The 18,874-nt window shown below is 35.3% G+C and overlaps 1 protein-coding gene across 1 annotated transcript in view; it reads right to left on the bottom strand.

Annotated features, from left to right (window-relative positions):
- Nucleotides 1–1,137: 1,137 nt before the first annotated feature.
- LOC121321577 (transcription elongation regulator 1-like protein) overlaps nucleotides 1,138–18,874 on the bottom strand; it is a 48,645-nt gene continuing 30,908 nt past the window's right edge. The window contains exons 6-14 of the mRNA XM_041260583.1: nucleotides 14,774–14,887; nucleotides 12,285–12,376; nucleotides 10,372–10,460; nucleotides 7,047–7,201; nucleotides 5,280–5,349; nucleotides 4,699–4,816; nucleotides 3,255–3,344; nucleotides 2,429–2,547; nucleotides 1,138–2,117 (exon numbers count right to left, since the gene is read on the bottom strand). Coding sequence (XP_041116517.1) covers nucleotides 1,961–2,117; nucleotides 2,429–2,547; nucleotides 3,255–3,344; nucleotides 4,699–4,816; nucleotides 5,280–5,349; nucleotides 7,047–7,201; nucleotides 10,372–10,460; nucleotides 12,285–12,376; nucleotides 14,774–14,887 — 1,004 coding nt within the window. The 3' untranslated portion in view covers nucleotides 1,138–1,960. The remainder of the gene's footprint in view (nucleotides 2,118–2,428; nucleotides 2,548–3,254; nucleotides 3,345–4,698; nucleotides 4,817–5,279; nucleotides 5,350–7,046; nucleotides 7,202–10,371; nucleotides 10,461–12,284; nucleotides 12,377–14,773; nucleotides 14,888–18,874) is intronic.

Genomic DNA, 18,874 nt, shown 5'->3' with positions numbered 1-18,874 from the left:
AAATAAAAAGACAAACAAAAACGGACTAGTACTAAACAAAAATACGGTGAGCAGATACTTTATGTTGTTATTATTATTGTTGTTATTATTATTATTTATACTTATTATTTCCTCCGTCTCCTATCCCGTTCTCCACTCACTGAACACCCAACCGCGAGTATGTGACAACGTGCATCTATATATACTGTTGTGCTGGGATTCAATTACCAATTAATTATTCACTTGAATCCCAGCACGTGAATTAATAAAGTGCAATTCCCCGTGCTCACATATTACTACATTTTACTTGCACGTGAAGTGCTGTGCAATCCTCGTGCCTAAATACACATATACATTTTTAAACACTCGTGTTACACAGACCCGTTTATATCCCGTGTACCAATGTCTATACACCAACATTTAAACACACCACACGCAACACATAACAGATAATATACACAGGGGAGGGCACTTTGTCACAGGTATATGTTGGAATCCACCCACTAATCACATTCGTAATGAAACTGTTCCTTTAAATAGCCCACTCACCTAGGCCTCCTTGTCGTTTTTGAAGTTTGTTTGGTCCTTCACCTCCCCTGCCTCCACCTTGCAGCACACCTTGTCTAGGGGGAAGGTGGGCAAGAGTTCCACTTGTCCTGCCTGCTGGCATTAGTTATCATTCAAGCTCCAATGGACAAGGCCATGGGTCAAATTAAACTTTCATTATGGGCAAGGTCATTTGTGAAATGCAATAAAGAATTGTTTATTTCAAACCTTGTGGATGTCTCTTTTCGGGAAAAATAACACTGCATTGTGAAGCAAAGACATTCTCTGATTTCAGCCTTTTCGTTTCATTTTAAACACTTTTTTCCATGCATTGTATTTGTTACAGAAAAACAAGGCAACCAAACTTGAATGTGTGCTTGCAAGTCACACTCATTTATGAACCTTCATCTAGTATTCTTTATATCTGTTATTTGTTAGTACCATTCTGAAGGGAACAATATTCACCCCAAAATCCATAAATTGTGAAATTTCAATTTCTTACAAATTGTATATATGATTGCTTTGCTTTCACCTGTTTGGGTGACAATGTGTTTGCTGAATACCGGAAGAGTTAAACTAATAAATATGTTTTGGTATTAAAAACACTTTGCAGTTTATCTGTTACTTTTAATCAGTCACGTGTGAGATTCACAACAACTTTGCATTTCAATAAAAAAACAAGTATTTCACTACTAAGTAACACAAGTAGTTTATATCGTACCTGTTAGTTAAACCATCAAACAAACAAACATCACTGCTAGTTCAAAACATCACTACAATTACTAGAATGTTAATAACCCCTTTCTATTACATACACACTGGTTGATGTTTGAACATTTATGGTGGATATTATGACCAACAGTTTAGTCTTGTCTACATACCAAAAAAAATAGGCAAAACAATGAGAGGAGTTGATCACATAATGATAACTCTTAACAGTGCACTGGTAGACAGCAAATCAAAATGCTGTTGTTTTCTCAGGAATTCTTATGGATGCTGCAAAGAATCAAAGATCAATTGTTATTTTTATTTTTTTTAAAAAAACATTGATAGTGTCTGCCTAATTATAAACCTAGAGTGGAGCTAAAATGTTTTATAATTTCTTTTTCATATATTACAATGGGATTTGCATAACTGATACATAATTTATAGTGATTTGAATGCATAACACCGACTTTATAAAGAGCTTCAATATGAAACAGATTAAATCTCTGAGTACTGGTTTACTTCATACTGTGTACAACTGAATCACATATGACCATTAGAAAACTGAAGACAGAGTGGAATTTCTAGAAGTTTGAAAGTACTACGCTCAGTTGCACCAGTCTCTGGAATTGCGATTTGGATTTTATGGAACATACGATCAGAATTAGTGTTCTGCAATTCTTATCTGTCACAGTATTTGGAATCCTCTGTTGCAAAGTTGATGTCCTTTTCATCTCATCTTCCTCAGTCTTAGTCTGTTTTCCTTATCTCTCTTTTTCAAACTGTTTATAAACTGATTGAATAAATGTTCCTGATCTTTCTTTTTCTGAACTTTTTTAAAACGTTGGTCTCTGCCGTATTTCTCTGCAAATTCCTTGAATGTTGACCTAAGGAAAACAAAAAAGTGAAAGGTTTGAACACGTTGTCTGATTATCAGCTTTGGATATAGTGGAAAAAGATACTGTAGCAGTACAGTATATGCTGTATTAGTAAAATCCATCACAAACACTTAGCCAATCTTGCCAAAGCATAGTTAAAGATTAGGCAGGTTGTTCACACATATCTTAGTATTATTATTTAGTTTCTTGCTGTATCAGTGAAACAAATATTTATCAAAATCAACAGGAAGCAGAGCTATAAATGTTTAACAGTTAATTTATATATAGTTGGACAGACATGTGACTGCATTCAATACTACCTGGATGTTATCTTAGATTCCTCAAGAAGTTTTCGGAATTCTTCTTTGGCCTGCTGTAATTTGCTTTTTTTCTCCTTATATTCTTCTTTTATTCTGGTCTTGACAAACTGTTCAAATACCTTGAGCATGAATGAAAAAAAAAAACACTTTTTTTGCTTGTATGTTATAAATAAATGCAAACTGTACCTGCACAGAATGGGTATTGTGACAGACTTCTCAGAAAATGCACCATGAGTGAGCACGGCTAAAGTCAGGTTGCAACCATGTAAAATTATTCAGAGTTATCTACACTACACAACAAAATGAAACACCAGTAATCACATGCCATAAAACAATCTGAAATGTTTATGTGTTCTGTTTTACCTCAGTGTCCTTGATAAATTTTAAGTATTGAGGCAGTGAATGAGTATTTAAACCCAGTGTGAATTCTACTGCCCTAGAAGAGTCAAGCTCAATCTGCATGTCTTCTTATAACTAATAGTATTATTACTACAGGATATACAGTAGCTATTTTTTAGTAAAAAACATACATTTTAACACATATGACAAATTAATCATTATATTTAAAATAAAATATTATTGAAACAAAAAAAGACCACTGATATAAATTAGAAGTAATGTTTTAAAGCAGGGGTATCCAATCCTGATCCTGGACGGCTGGTGTTTGTTCCAACTGTACCGTAAATGACTTAAATGGACCAATTAAGTGCTTATTAGAAGCTTAATTGGTCTAATTCATTAATTTAGTGTACAGTTAGAACAAAACCAGGAGGGACACCGGTCCTCCAGGACCAGGGTTGGAGACCGCTGCTTTAATAGGTATTACCTGCTTCCTTTCTTCTGAATTCAGCAGGAGATAGCGAGGATCAAAAACAATTTTGTGCAACTCTTTTTCCCAAGTGGAAAATGCTGAAACCTATCATTTAAACAGTTAAATAAATAAACAAATACAAAAATAGAAATATTTATTTTAGAAATATGTGTTACATTCCTATTTGACACACACACATGTATTAAGCCTCTTTCACACTGGCACTCCTACCCGGGTCACAATGTCATGCAGTGTGAAACCACGTACCTGGGTCATATCCAGGCTGACCCGGGTCCTAGCAACCCACCTCAGGATGTGGGTTGACATGCTTTGAACCAGGTTGAGTGAGACAAAATGCATGATATCCGTTCAGAAGCTGACGAAATAACAAAGTCACACCTGTGTGAAGTTTTCACAACTGCAAGGACCGTTTCTGTTTATTCTGTTCAGCCATATTTTTATTGCTTGAGACACACCATGAGCCAGATTGCAGCAGGGGTGAATAAACATTTGCTTTAATCACCATTTCAATGGAAGCATCAGTAACCCCGGTTCCCTGAAAGAGAACACGACCAACAACAATACTTTTGGGATATGCCTGCCACAGGTCAGGTATTTACTGAGTATTTTATGACAGAGTTGCTGATAGGCCTCTCCGAGGAGTGCTGTCCTTGGTCTGGCATACTGAGGGATTATGTAGTCACTCTGCAGAGATTACGTTCTCTTTTTATCTAACCTGTGAATGCATGTGATGCGTCCTCGCAAGGTTTGTTGATCATCTACTCTTTCAGGGAACCAGAGTTACATCCGTAACCTATCATTCCCTTTTAATCCAGAGACAACCAATAACAATACTTTTGGCAAAGTGTCTCAGAGCCATCATGAGGGAGCGTGAGCTGACAGCAGTACAGGGACGTCTCGCTACCCCCAAACTATTTGTAGTGTGAGTGTGCAACCTCAAGGACCCTTGTGCCTAATGAAAGCATAGAGTGAGCGGCCACCCTCCCAGGTGGGGGTAGGCCAGCATTAGTATATGCAGCTGAAACTGTGTCCACAATCCAATGGGACAGTCTCTGTTTTGAGAGGGCTTGACCCAGGGTCCTTTCACAATGACAAATCACATTTTGAAAAGGGATTACACATTATCATTGCTCATGTAAAAAAGGTAACATTAGCATTTCTTGAACAACCACCTTGGGGTGCAAACACACAGCAGCAACATTGTACATACTGTTGTCCATATCCTTTTTTAAAGTTTTTCTTTTTTACAAATATATATATATGCACATATTGTATTGATTTGCATTAGATATTTTATTCTTTCAATTGCTTTATTATGTCAATCCTGCTCTTAAAAGGAAAAGTTGAACAAAGGTCTGCTGTACATACTGAGCAAATGCATCATGGCAGACCTGACATGATTATATTACAGATTTTTTCAAGATTAGTTTTGACCTACCCCTCTCTCAAGAAGCATATCTCTGAAGCGACCGGTGCGCACTTCCAAAGGAAGGATGGTTCGGTGAGGGGACACTTTGAAGGGTTTCTCTTCCGTATCTTCTATCGGCTCCTCAGTTCTTATAAGGAAAAAGCAAATACAGCATGATAATGGTACATTATTCTTCGGATTTGTGTATGCCATAGCCATACCTTTTACAAACATATCTGTGATATTCATGTTTGCAGCACATATGGTGAATTGGTTTAATACTGCATCTCCTTGAATACTCCAAGTAAGTAAGTGTTATGAACAGCAGATAAAGCAATCCACTTTCATACTGTAGTAATTATCTGCCATGTTTAAAACACGTGAGTGACAACCGCACATATCATATTGCTGTGAATGTCAGTTAAACAGTTTAATAATTAGCGTTCATACGCTGCCAATCAAATCCTACATTTAATGGACCTCTCGACTTATCTGGCAGGTAAAACGGAGATGGTGTGAGTGAAAGTAACCAGGTAACAGGTAGTGTTGGCAATATTATATTACACACTTTCTGATATGCTGATAAGATAAAGCAAATACATTGTACGTACTTGTTTCTTTTTGTTTTGGTGGTGTGCTCCTCATTTATGTCTTCTGTATGATAATTAGAGCTTTTATTTGCTGTAGGAATGGCAAATAAAATGCATTAGATTATTAAGAACATCCTTATTTTTTATAGAATCTAGTAAACTGATACAGCAATGATTTATACACTTCCTAACATCCATTTGTTGTAAGATGTGTATCCCTATAAACATGATATACATATTATAAACTGGTAATGGCATCAAAAAGCTTATAGTTTACAGTGTATATAAAAAGCATGCAAGTATTAAACGGTTAGTGTACATATTTATAATTGATTACAATACACTGCAATCCCGTGAAGTAGCATTACATGTATCTAAAATTCATGAATTGCTTCTCATAGGACTCATGGAAAAATGACAAACTCTCAACAATGAAACAATAAAAATGGCACCTGCTGTGAAGTGCTGCTATTGACTAAAGACCTGACTATTCATCTCCCAGGAGCTAATGTTTCTATTGCTTCTTTCAATATATACTGTCATTGCACACTTTCTGTCCTTGTTCATTCTTGATTAATTGTGCTGTGGGATCATTTGTTGGCAATACTATGTCGAAGGCAGCAAATACACTTTGGAAAATGACTGTTTGAACAGTCAAGTTTAAATACTTTAGGTCATCTAAAAAGAATTACCCAGTAACTGGAATAATACTAAAGCTAAACATTACAAAATACCTGGAATACCAATTAAACAGATTGCCAATTAGGCATGTTCAGTGTTGCCTGCTTTGCAAGACCTTATGCTCCAGTATTTATACCATTAATGGTTTGACCTTTTTTAAAAAAGAAAAATCTGAATTAATTTCCGATATTACATCCATTGACATTCAAAACTGTACACATCACCCATGGTCACATTAGCAATTATTCTGTGTATAGGGGTCAGCAAGGCCACAGCATGAGAAAACAGTCACACATTACATTCAGATAAATTAGATTGTCTTAGTTTCCTTAAGCCACATAGAATTATAAAAAGCAAATAGCTTCAAATACCTTGTTTGCTGAATGCTACTGTAATTAGATGGAAATACACAAAATATTCAAACAACGGAATACAGATCAATAGTAAAGGCAAAGCAAACATTGAAGTTGCATTGAGAGCTACAATATTTACTATGAAAAGCAATGTGTAAAAGCAACGGGATACAGTACATGTATATATTGTGCCCAAAGTGGTATTATAATACATTTTTTGGACAACTCATGCTCTTTATTGAAACATCATGGAACATGTTAACTGTGCAACCAGATTGCAGAGGCTTTGCTATCTATTCTTCTTTTCCAAACAGCTGCATTTAACATTGTGACTGATTGGGGCAGAGATACCCAATACTGACAGCAAGCAAACAAGCATATCTATCACCTGCCATGTCTGGCTGAGATAGAGAGAACTTCCTAAAAATCTTCAGGAATCCTTTTAATTGGTTATCAATTATATATGAGCCTATATATATATATATATATATATATATATATATATATATATATATATATATATATATATATATATATATATATATATATATATATATATATATATATATATATATATATAATATTTCTTACTGGAAAATGTGGCCAAATATGTTGTTATTATTATTAATAATTCAGATAAACCTACTGCATTTTACAAAAGTAAATACATATACAATTGAATAATTAAATAAACAACATGACTATGTTTGGTTTGAGGCTTTTTTTAACACAAAATAATTCTGATGTCATTTACTTGGTGATGCTTCTTTTTTACGCTTGTGTGGTGGGTCTTCAATAATCCTGTTGAGGTCTCCCCGACTTTTAAGGTCAATTGGCTTGTCCCATACAGACAGCTGCATTGTGGGATTGAAGAAGAAGACTCGATCATCCCCAGTCCAGACTACACACCTATACAAAATATACAGAAAAGATTTAAAAAATCATATAGTTCTATGCATAAAACTCTGGGGTTCTAATTTAATTAAACCTGCAAGGGTTTTTTGCAGTGAATAATTAGTATCAGCGCTGTAAATAAAGTTTTGCTAAATAAATAATGCTGTATATGAATGCAGAAATTAATAAATACTTCTGGAAAAAACAAACAAACATTAAAACTATTACTATATAGGGAGGATATGAAGTCAGGACCAAAGGGAGGAGTCAGTACCTCTAATTATCATTCCATGGATCGCTTGATAGGGCACCCTCAAGGACATTTCCTCAGCAAATCTCATCACCTCATGACAGATGGCTTCCACAGTGGCCAAGTGATTATACTGTATAGTCAACATGTATTTATAGCACTGCACATTGATTTACTGCAGTTATTATGTGCCGACAACACTAAGTATTGCAACATGTTCGGTTTGCAAAAACATACTATGAAGTGATTCCTCTGGCATTTCCACAGGCTGCTCAACACACAAGGGGTTGCCAGGAATCCAGAACATGTTCAATACAGTGGCACTGTGGGGGCATTTCCCACCACAATATCACCGTTAGTACAGCCAACAGGTTCCCTAATCCTCCACTTTAAACACGATCATTCCCACTGGCAGTGAGGGGGTTCACTGCCTCACTACTTGCCATTTGTAAAATCCCCCACATGTTCATCACAGTATTTTACTGTCATAGCTTTGTAAGATGATAAAGTCAGACAACTTGATAACCTCCCTCTTATACCTCTGGGGAAAAATATGTTTTTTTTTCCCCCTTTTCTGTTTTTGCAAACATTGAAAATGACAAATTAATCTAATTATAAAGAATGCACTGTATCAGTGGTTTGTTAATTGCAATTTTTGTGTAGCTATTTTATACTTGCAGGAAATTTTGTATGTATCAAATAAAAAATGTATAAGTCCCCTGATGTAAATTAGTGTTGGCTTTAACTGCCAACTGCTTTATACCAGGAGAGCTTTGACAAGCAGACACAGGTGGCAGAACAGACTTATCATTGAAGCCTCAGGTGTAATTTAAAAATGAAATACGTGACTCTGAATCAAACATTAATTTGTATTATAATCAAATCAACTACTTTAAAATGGCTCTGAACATGTGTACACGTGTGTTTGAGTGTGTGGTGATGGCAACTGTGTTTAATTGAGTGATTGTGGACTGTGGCCAGCTGGTAATGGAATGATTGGTTGCCAATTACCTCTGGTCATGCTCCATAAAAGAAAAAAGGAATGAATGTTTGATGCGGGATATGTAGGAAAGTGCTGTGAGTAAAAAGTGAGTAAGTGGAGAACACCGGTATAGCTGTGCTTCGGTGTTGCACTTGTACTTGCACTTGTACTTGTGCTGTGTGTGCTTAGGAGTGTTGTGTTCAAACTGTTATTTTGTTCCTGTGTGTGCATTTTGATTGTGTTTGTAAACATTAAAAGTGCTCAAAGGTGCTTAACTGCAGTTATTGTGTCTGGGTTACTATTTCTTCTGCTGGCCAGCCTTGACCACCAGTCACGTTACCACATATATGTGTGTATAATATATATATATATATATATATATATATATATATATATATATATATATATATATATATATATATATATGTGTGTGTGTGTGTGTGTGTGTGTGTGTGTGTGTGTGTGTGTGTGTATATGTATATATATATATATATATATATATATATATATATATATATATATATATATATATATATATATATATATATATTAGGATGGGACGAATACAGCGGTTCTGAATAATTTTCCTTTAAGGTCTCACTGAACCGATACATTTCAAATGAAAGCTGGTTAAACTTTTAAATCACACAATTAGGTTGTGCTGTGTGTGTATAATCTCCAAAGTGCTTTTAATTTAATCTTAATCTGTAGAAAGGTGAGTTCTGCGTGGCCGACGCAGATTCAAATTATAAACACATGCATAAAAACTTTGCTTTTAAAAACACACACACACACACACACACACACACACACACACACACACACACACACACACACACACACACACACGAAGGAAATCCAGAAGGAAAATTTATAGCGTTCCCTAACCCCAGGGCTAGCTTTTAACCTAATATAAACACAAAACAAGGTTTGATTTTGCAATTTACTTTTTGATTTGTCTTGGAAATATCTGCAGTTTAACTTTAATAATAAAGATCCATCTTCTGCTGCTCCCTTCCTTTAATTGAGTTACTGTGTAAACTGAATTGTGTTGCTCCTGCCTGCCCTGAATAAAATATCAAACCATGCTCCCTTTTACCAGAAGTGTCATTAGGATTGCTGCTGTTAAGACTTTCAAAAAGGAAATTATATTTTTGGCTATCACTATTAAAGAAAATCATGTTTTAGTGTGAGATATTGTGTTCTAACATTTAAATATGTACATTAAGTCCTATGTGAAGCTGCTAACCAGAACAATTTGTAAAAAATAAATAAAAAAATGTCCTATGTTAAACATTGGTGTGTTTAAAAGTTGTTGACTAGTTAACTTCATGGTTGGCATAAAAGCATGCTCCATAGACCTTTTTGTCACAAACCATCTTGTGAATTGTTACATCTGAAATAACACATAAAAAAGCCTTTTTTTTTTTTTTACCAATGAGTAATTTGAAGGTTTTGGAATGGATAAAACTGTCACAAGTTACAGCTTTGTGAATATTACCCATCATCACAAAAAATTAGAAGACACTGAACATGAGTTTCATAATCTGTAGCAGTAGACCTTGAAAGTGGATTTGTTCTCAGTCATTAAAAAAAAAAAAAAAAAAAAAAAATACCCGTGTTCTGCTAAATCTCCTACCCTTGTCTCCATTTTCAGTAGACAAGAGTTAAGTTGTATCTCATCAGAGAGATGGCACCTGCGGCAATAAAGTACACCCACTCACCAGGCTCTGTGTATGTTTAGCTGACCAGATGGTCCGGAGACATCCAGCTTCTAACTACGCAAAGGGGGACTCCGACTTTCTTTCAAAGTGATGCATGACAATTATGACCTTTGCAAAAACACTGATAACAAAATGTCATTCTAATTAAACACTGAGTATGTAAATGCTCTCCTTGATGGCACAGGCACTTTGAAGGAAACCAAGGTCAGTGAAAGATACAGTAATGTACCATTGTGATCCAGGAACAGGAGTAGATGCCACAGGTCTGTTATCCTTGGGAGTGATTTCTTCTTCAATAGTCATCTTGCTAGAATCCTCCTAAAATGTCAGGGGATTTAAAAGTCAATTAGGACTGAACAACGAATCAATGTCACCAGCAGTGTAAACATCTGCATATAACATACATATGGGAAAAGAGTAGCAAAAATGTACTTAAAACCTAATTTAGTAGTTTTTTAAAGCCTGTGGAGTAATGCAGTGATGATGCACATGCCACTGTAAATTAGTACTGCAATTAATATATTCAGGTATTTAGCAATGACATGTTATATCCATAAGTAGAGTACATCACTGATATTCCAGTCCTTTACAGTTGAATGAATGCATACATATTGCCGTATACCCTCCTGTCTTCTTGCCTTGACCATATCTGTTTGCCTGTTGTGTTCCCATTGAAACTACTGTTATGCAATAGGGCTAAACTCAAGGTGTAAGAAAATCAATCAAACAAATATTAATGGCCAGCAGTTTATGTATATTTAACCAAGCAATCAGAATGCAGCTAGAATGACTGCAGTGCCACATGGTTCAAATATTTGGCGATGTCCTACATGGCTCCTTGAGTGTGTGAAAAGAAAATCCAAGCCATGTCATGCTCTGTCATCCAAGTTCTTGCTATATTATATATATATATATATATATATATATATATATATATATATATATATATATATATATATATATATATATATATTTTTTTTTTTTTTTAAGGTACTGGATTTATTAGGCATTTTAGTGAATCGTAAAAGTCTGCTGCTGCTCTGCTCTCCAGAATTCAAGGTAGCAGAACTGGCAGAAGGCTAGCAGCGGGAGCAAGGTTATCCCACACTAAACAAATGACCCCAGTTTCAAATGGAACAGTCTCAGCCTTTGAAAAACATATTTCACTGCAGGAAATTACAGAATGTAAACAATCGATCTCTTCCTTGGAGTTTTCAGATGCGACTGCTTAACTGTATTTATTGAAACATCAGAAAACTAATGAGGTTGTTTTGATTTTACCAACGGTTCTTTAAAAACAGAACTACAACAAAGTATGCATTCCTTGAATGACCTATTGCTGTAGATGAGGAATAATGTTTTTTCAATCACATTACAATTTACAGGTTCTCAAGGCTGCTAAATGAAGGTAAACCCCGAGGATGGCCAAGGTGGAAATATGGGGCCAACTTGACAAATTTGTTGCATTTTTTGTATTTCGTTTTTTTGCATCACCAAGATGATGTCCTGGATCTGACGAAGAGAAATGGCCTTCCTCTTCAACTGCAGTGCAAGCAGTTCACAGAGTGGATTCATCAGGATGGCTCTCTCAAGCGCATCTCCAAAACATCCCACATGTGTTTTGTTGGGGACAGGTCAGGAGATCAGGCTGGTCACGGCATGAAATACGTGGTGTTTCATGGCAGGATATACCTTAGGGTGGTCGTTGTCCAGGCAGGAGCTTTTAATCTTGCTAATGCTTGCCAAAGAGACCACATGGTGAGCACCTGGGGATAACATGTCACTCTAGTGTTAGTCCGATAAAGTGTTGAAAAAACCTAACTGAATCACAGATGTCTCTGTCACATATGATTAAATGTTAGCTTATTCAGATGTTTGCTGAAAGGGCAGCAGCACAGGGTGGTTTTCTCAACATCCCTGACAGAGGTGTGAGCGGCATGTTTTCATGTCATTTTAGAAACAGCACTGGTCTGAATTGGGTACAGACTGGTGTCATAGAAACCTGTTCACTTGGAAATGGGCTAAATACACCAGAATTAGCTTCACATGCTCTGGACTTAAAGGGTTAACTGTTTCATATCCCTCTGCCAGTCCACTAAGCCATCCAACCACCAACTTTGAATACGTGCTGCTCTCACCCACCTCATTTTTGCTGTCAGTTGATTTATTCTGCCGATCTGTATGGAAAATGAGTGTCCCTGTGCATAAAGTTCTAGTATCCTCAATGTTCTTATCTGTAAATGTAAATGGAGGAAATGTTAACTACTAAAACAGACGACAAAACAAACACAAACAACCTGAAAACAATACAAAACTACTTGGGTACATCAAGAAATGCTTGTCACAGTACAGCAGTTCATACAACATAGATTAAAAGTTGAACAACGCCTAACTTCTGGACAAGTTGCTGCATTTAATTTGAACTTTTTCTAAAACCCTTTGATTTATTTGATTAAACACAGAGTCAAACCAGAATTCTATTTGACCTGATAGATGATTCTACAAATAATCATTTGAGTTATCAATCAATAAATGAATCAACCACAACAGGCCTTTGTTTCAACTTGTTTCAAGTGATGGATGCATATTTCAGTTCTGCAGGTGTTCTGCAGGCTTTGTTTAGGACTGGTAAAAGGTTAAACTGAATGGGACTATTGGTTTTAGCTGAAAGGTTTATTTTTTTCTCTTAATGTTCTTTTTATGAAGCTATTGACATATATGTTGAAGTCCTTGGTGACACCTGGGGTGATTCATGAAGCAGGCTCGCATACTCTAGTAGAATAATGTTTTCTGAATTATTTCATACAGGTCTCAGAAACGTTGGCCAACATTTGCATTGTGAATTAGTCATTATTCTGATAGATTAATCATACTTATGGATTTGAACCTGAAGTGAATATGCAATGTTAAATTAAATGCCAGTATGGTTTTTTTTTTGTTTGTTTATTTTTTCACTTACTATGCGTTTGGCATTTGCTTTTTAATTCAAAGGCCTTGTTAAGTAAATGTTAGATCTGAAAGCAAAGACAACAGTCATGCATAATATTTCAATCACTTGCTTTGGGGGGTGGTGATTTTTTTCTACAAAATAATCACAAGTTGACAACAAAATATTTTGTATGTCAGTTATCAACAAGATATTGACTAATATTTAAGGTTGGAGGAAAAGGAAATAATAAATACGGCATTTGAATGTGTCGCTGTCTTAAACCAGAGGCAGCACAAATAAATTATATTAAGTGTACACATGTGCCACAGGGGACTTGTAACGAAGAGCATAATGCAATGGCTACATAAATCATTACAAAAGGTAGACAAAAAGGACCACTACTTATACAAACCCAATACAAATTAAATTGATAGTTCAACAGTATTTCATATTCAGTTAACTGCTTGAAACAGACCTAATAAACTATCGGAACTGCTTTGTGTGAGTGCCAGGCTATCCAAGTAAAACCTCTTAAGTCCTTGTATAACTAGAATAATTCATACCATGTGAATTGGAGTATAAGAAAGTGATACAGAGCTAATTTGTTTCAGCATGGAGTTCAGATGTGACTATCTGAATGTTGTGCATTTTTAAAAAGCATTGCACATGTCCTGTGTGTAAATAGTATTTAAGAGAAATACCGAAATATGCACTTATTTTTAGGTTTTGTGAAACCCTTGAGTATTTAATTGATCTCAACTGGATGGATATGAAGATAAAAAAAAAGGAAGAAGAAAGCCATCTAACAGGAAAGGGGATTAGATGGTGAACTGCTCAAATATTGACACCTGGATACATTTAAAATCTTCAGTGAGGTAAAAGAATATCAAACAGCTCAGTAAATGGAAACAAGATACTTCTTCATTTCTCTCTCAACTGCAGTGTCAGTTAATTAATATACTCTAGTTCTAATGGAGAGGGTGACAGTTGAAAGTTATTGAGTCCCAAAATGTGTCAACCGTTTTAATATTGGTCATTAATAGGTTGATTTTTCCTTTTCATTTAAGATAAACGTTATTTTGTTTTAGGGTGAAAAATATAATGGTAAAATGAATGCAAAAAAAAAAAAAAAAAAAACCTTATGAATCACCTGTCTAATAAATTGACTCGTTCATCACCCGTTCCATTAACGTTCTTGTTTACAACAAGGCCCAATAGCAGTGCTCACTGGTTGATGCTGATCTCACTTTTAAATCACTTGTGTAACTCTAACGTTTCCCCAAATCACTTCAGACTTTAAGGTTTCGAACAACAGGCATTCCTTTCAGCAGGTATCCTCAAGCACAAACACTACACCAACGTTATTATCAAAGATTATACTATCAATCAATACAAACGCAGTTGTAGTTGAAAACGAATTAAATGCCCAGAGTATTACAAGATTATTTCTTTCTTTATTTATTATTTTATTATTGAAAACGCATAATTGTATTTATTTTTAATTTAAACTCACTGTGAGTTTTGCCTCAGGCTACTAAATATTTTGTTTTAAATACCCAACTCAACTATGCATTTATGACTTTTTATTCTTTCTGAGTAGACAAAGGTCTATGATTCAGGCATATTCTATTTTCTTTTATCAAAGAGACTGCATTTTGTCAATATGCCTAATAATGTATTTTTTTTTTTTTTAGTATCATACCTGCTGGTGTTTCATCTTTCCAGTCACTAGCCATGAAAGACACAGCTGGAGCTGAGACTGTCGTTACCCTGGCGACTTGTGCTGGCAACTGTTCATCCATCCTAGAAATAGCCGCTGCATACAGACAATATAGAAAAAGTTCAATCATTCATTTTTTAATAAAAGAATGTCTTAGATGAAATAGAATGTGGCACGAAAATCACTGAGCAAGTGATACTGTGGAAAAGTCTTCATCAGCGGATTTTTTTTTCTTCCAGCTTTTATTTAACTTTATTTTCTATACAAACTTTATTCAGACCAAGCTAAGATCAAAGAAGGTGGTACAAATGCATCAATCCCCATGTCAATCCACATTCTAGCTGTTCAGCAGCATTGCACTGTCATGGTTCTGTTTGAATTCCCCTGGAGTAGCACATCACAGGACATGACTGGATTGCAGCTAGCTGTGCAGAGCATTCATAGATAGGTGAAGTAGGACGCAATACATTTTACAGAGTTTCAAATGCAGCCTTTTAGCTACACTGCCGTGCCATACAGAATTGCCTATTGTCACTATCAAGGGCTAGAAATAGTCATTTTTCTTTTTTTAGTTTGTTCATATTTCACACTCCCTAATATGCAACTTTCTAAATTGTTTCCCTCATTTAAATTTTTTCCCTCATGTTTACCTACTTTTCATCAAGTCCCTTGTTATTAATATAAAATCACAATCCAAGAACCACAGTAAAAAGAAAAAAATGTATTTTTTTTCATGTCATCTTTTTTCAGTTGAGAAATACCACAGAAAATGCTAACAAACAGAAACAGATTTTCACACAGAAGAACGATTCACATAATCTTTTTGGTATTGTCCACTGTAACTACATGTCAAATTGCTGCTTACCTTGGTAGCCATTAGTAGAATAAAAAAGCACCAGATGCAGTATGTTTTCTGCTTGGAATTAACAGTTTATTTGATAAAGTGCCATTTGCATTATACTGTATATACACCAGCTATAATCATGGAAATGACCTGCGACTTTATATTCTCTTGTTGTCTATTCTTGTCAAACTGTAGCAATTTGTCAACTGAAGGTTTAACAACTTTAACCAAATCACCAAACCCAGTTTGAGTGACGTTGCCACCAGCTTTACAGATTCATCACCACGGGTCACTGTACAGTGTGTATGAACTGATGCCTTTTTTATCATACGTTTCAAAAGATTCAAACAAAAAGTAAATATTGTGCTGTGTAATTATATGAACTGTGTTTTTTCTACACCTCTTGTGAGCAACAGACTGTACCCACACTTGCCCTTGACTGTGCCTTCACAAAATGAACTTGTTTATCATAATAGAAAGCATTTACATACATTGCATTAGCAATCAGTCTATGCATACTTTCCATGGATCTGTCAAGTTTCCTACAAAGTTAAACAGAGAATCCATCATTTGAGCATTTTTTTAAAAACTTTAAAGCCATCATACAAATAGCAAATTTTATTTGCTAGAATGGTTTTGTTGTTCAGTTTTTCATAACCTGTGATGGCTAAAGGAACTGAAACTGCAGTGAAAAACAGACTGCAGAACAAAATGTAATGAAGTGCTGGCTAATCTGCAAATCCCACCAGGTCCTGAACATCGTGCTGCGTGCTTTGAAAAAAAATGAGACAGTGTTAAGAAGAAGGGTGCTTGAGCTATCCAGAGATGCCAATTACTTTCCCTTCTTACTACACCTGGGCAATAAGTCATACACCTGATTACAATGACGATGTTACACACATAGCATAAACAAGAGTCAAATGTTTTGTCATAATCATTTATTACTTTTCATGACAATGAATTTTTCTTAGCCTTGCATATGTATATTGGTTAAATGTCATACTTCACATGAATCTCAATCATTCTCTGCTGTTGTGATATTGGAAATAGATATTCCATTTACTCACTCACAGTTGCCACAGTTGCAGAAAGGGGCAGACATTACAGTTGCACTCCCAGAAGGAGTCTGGTAAATGTCAAAGGCACTGTGAGTTTATTTGTTGTTTTCTCACTAAGAGACAACTTAACACCTTTTTTTACATGCTGTTGTCTTTTGATTAACATTGAATCATTACTAATAAGTAAAGTTCACAATGTTTTAATAAAGTTTTTCAGAACTAAAGTAAATATCATGCAATTTAAACTATTTTAGAATATCAATGTGTTAATTAGCCTTTTTAGGTCAGACAGTCTTGTTTAAATGACTGTACAATGATGGGATGTCACTAATGCAAAATTTTATGGAAAAAGGGCTAGGAATGAACCTCTAAAAGCAGCTGTTACCATAGCTAAACAAATTAGACTAATATAAATATAATAACTGGTCTTTAAGCACAAAGTGCAATGTTTTTGAGTGATGATGAAACTGACATTTATTCAAGCTTTGTTATTCTCTATAAATTCAGCATACATCTTCTGATGAATTTGCTTAATTAGGTCTCATAAGCAATAGTATTGCAAAGTAATTTATATAGTGAGATAGAAATGTTTTATTTAAAGGAAGCAAAACACATTGTTAAATCACATGAGCAAAATAGTTACGGTATTACTAATAACTGCAATAATAATTCTGTGAGGTCCACCTTTTTATTAGAGGGAGTTGATTGTAGTTCTCTGTAGACCACATTTTGGAAACAGCAACAAGCATGTTGAACCGCATTAATTCTCAGTTATACCAGCTGGAACAAAGACACTCAGGTACAGTAGGTTTTTACATACTTAGTAGCTGTAGGAAGCAGCTGTCATCTCAGTTGGATCTGATAGTTCACCCTTGGGTACTGAGACAAAAAAAAAAGCACTGATTAAAAACTAGGGGCTCAATTAAGTCTTTGAAACATCTCCTTTTTTTCTGGCTGATTTAAGATTGTTGTTAATGTTTTCAGAGTGATCTCATCCAGCTCTGGCAGTGTGAGTCTTAACACTGCATCTGTTTCTCAGTTGTTTAGAATACACATGGCCAACAACCTTACAGCAGCCTTAATTGATATTTTTCACTGAGGTCCAATGGAGACCTAGTGGTAACCCCTACTTTCGTGCCACAGATAGACACTTTAGAAGCTTCACAAAAGACACAATGATTGCAAACATCTTTGCCAAGTGATTGATCCATAACAGCAACGAAAAAAAAAAAAGTTAAAAAGGTTCCATTAAATAATCATTGCCAGCAGTTTTCAACCTTTCTACAGTCGTGAGCCAAACATCATAAGGGAGGGCCAACACAAGAGCTTAGGGTCAATAAACAGTAAATATTACTTAAGAATGCAAAAGGACTTCGGAGCCCTACTATAAATGGAAGAGACTTGACAAAAGGAGACAGGGGAATATTATTCAGATTTCCAACCTGTTCCGATATTGAGTCGCTGGAGTACCACTGTTGAAAATTTAAATACACTGATCCTTAGCCTTGGACTGTGCTTTTGAAACTATTATCTGAAATAGAAACGTGCAGAATCTTTGAGATGTACATGAAGTACATCTGAAAGACAACTGGTCAATATTACAATAGCAATAAATCCAAACATTGAACTATTTAATGGCAATGAAATAAAAGCAAGCTGGGTTTAAACTGCAAGTTTGACTGCTGTGTACCGATCTGTTAAACTGCCTGACACAGTAGATGCCACGATATTTCCTGCAATACAGACTTAGCTATATACAGTAAATCAAGAAGAAAAAAAAGTTTATCCAATAGCAGATTACCACAAATGTTCTGATTATGTTCTGATAATAGTGCATTTCTCAGTGCATTCCTAACCCTAAGATCTTTTGAAGAGTTGCACACTGTCCAGACATTTAGATGGACAATTCCACCATCCTTCAGCAGTTTTGCTCTGAGCCAATGCATCCCCTGTCTGCCAAGAAATCTGAAATTGTACTTATGATGTAATTTTTAAAAAGGAATTGGGAACTGCAGGGCTATCAGGATTCACAATGCATGTCAATGTTCATTTATTTTTGTTCTTGTTTTACTTTATGTAAGTATTTAAAAGGCTGAATGCGCACTGGAGGATATAATCTGCAGTTCTGCTCAATTAGTAAGTAATTTGTTTTTAAAAGTATTTAAGTATTTTAAGTATAAG

This window comes from Polyodon spathula, chromosome 10, assembly GCF_017654505.1.
Source record: "Polyodon spathula isolate WHYD16114869_AA chromosome 10, ASM1765450v1, whole genome shotgun sequence".
Lineage (NCBI taxonomy): Eukaryota > Metazoa > Chordata > Actinopteri > Acipenseriformes > Polyodontidae > Polyodon > Polyodon spathula.
The sequence above is the reverse complement of the archived record's forward strand: the minus strand, read 5'-3'. Positions and strand labels throughout refer to the sequence as shown.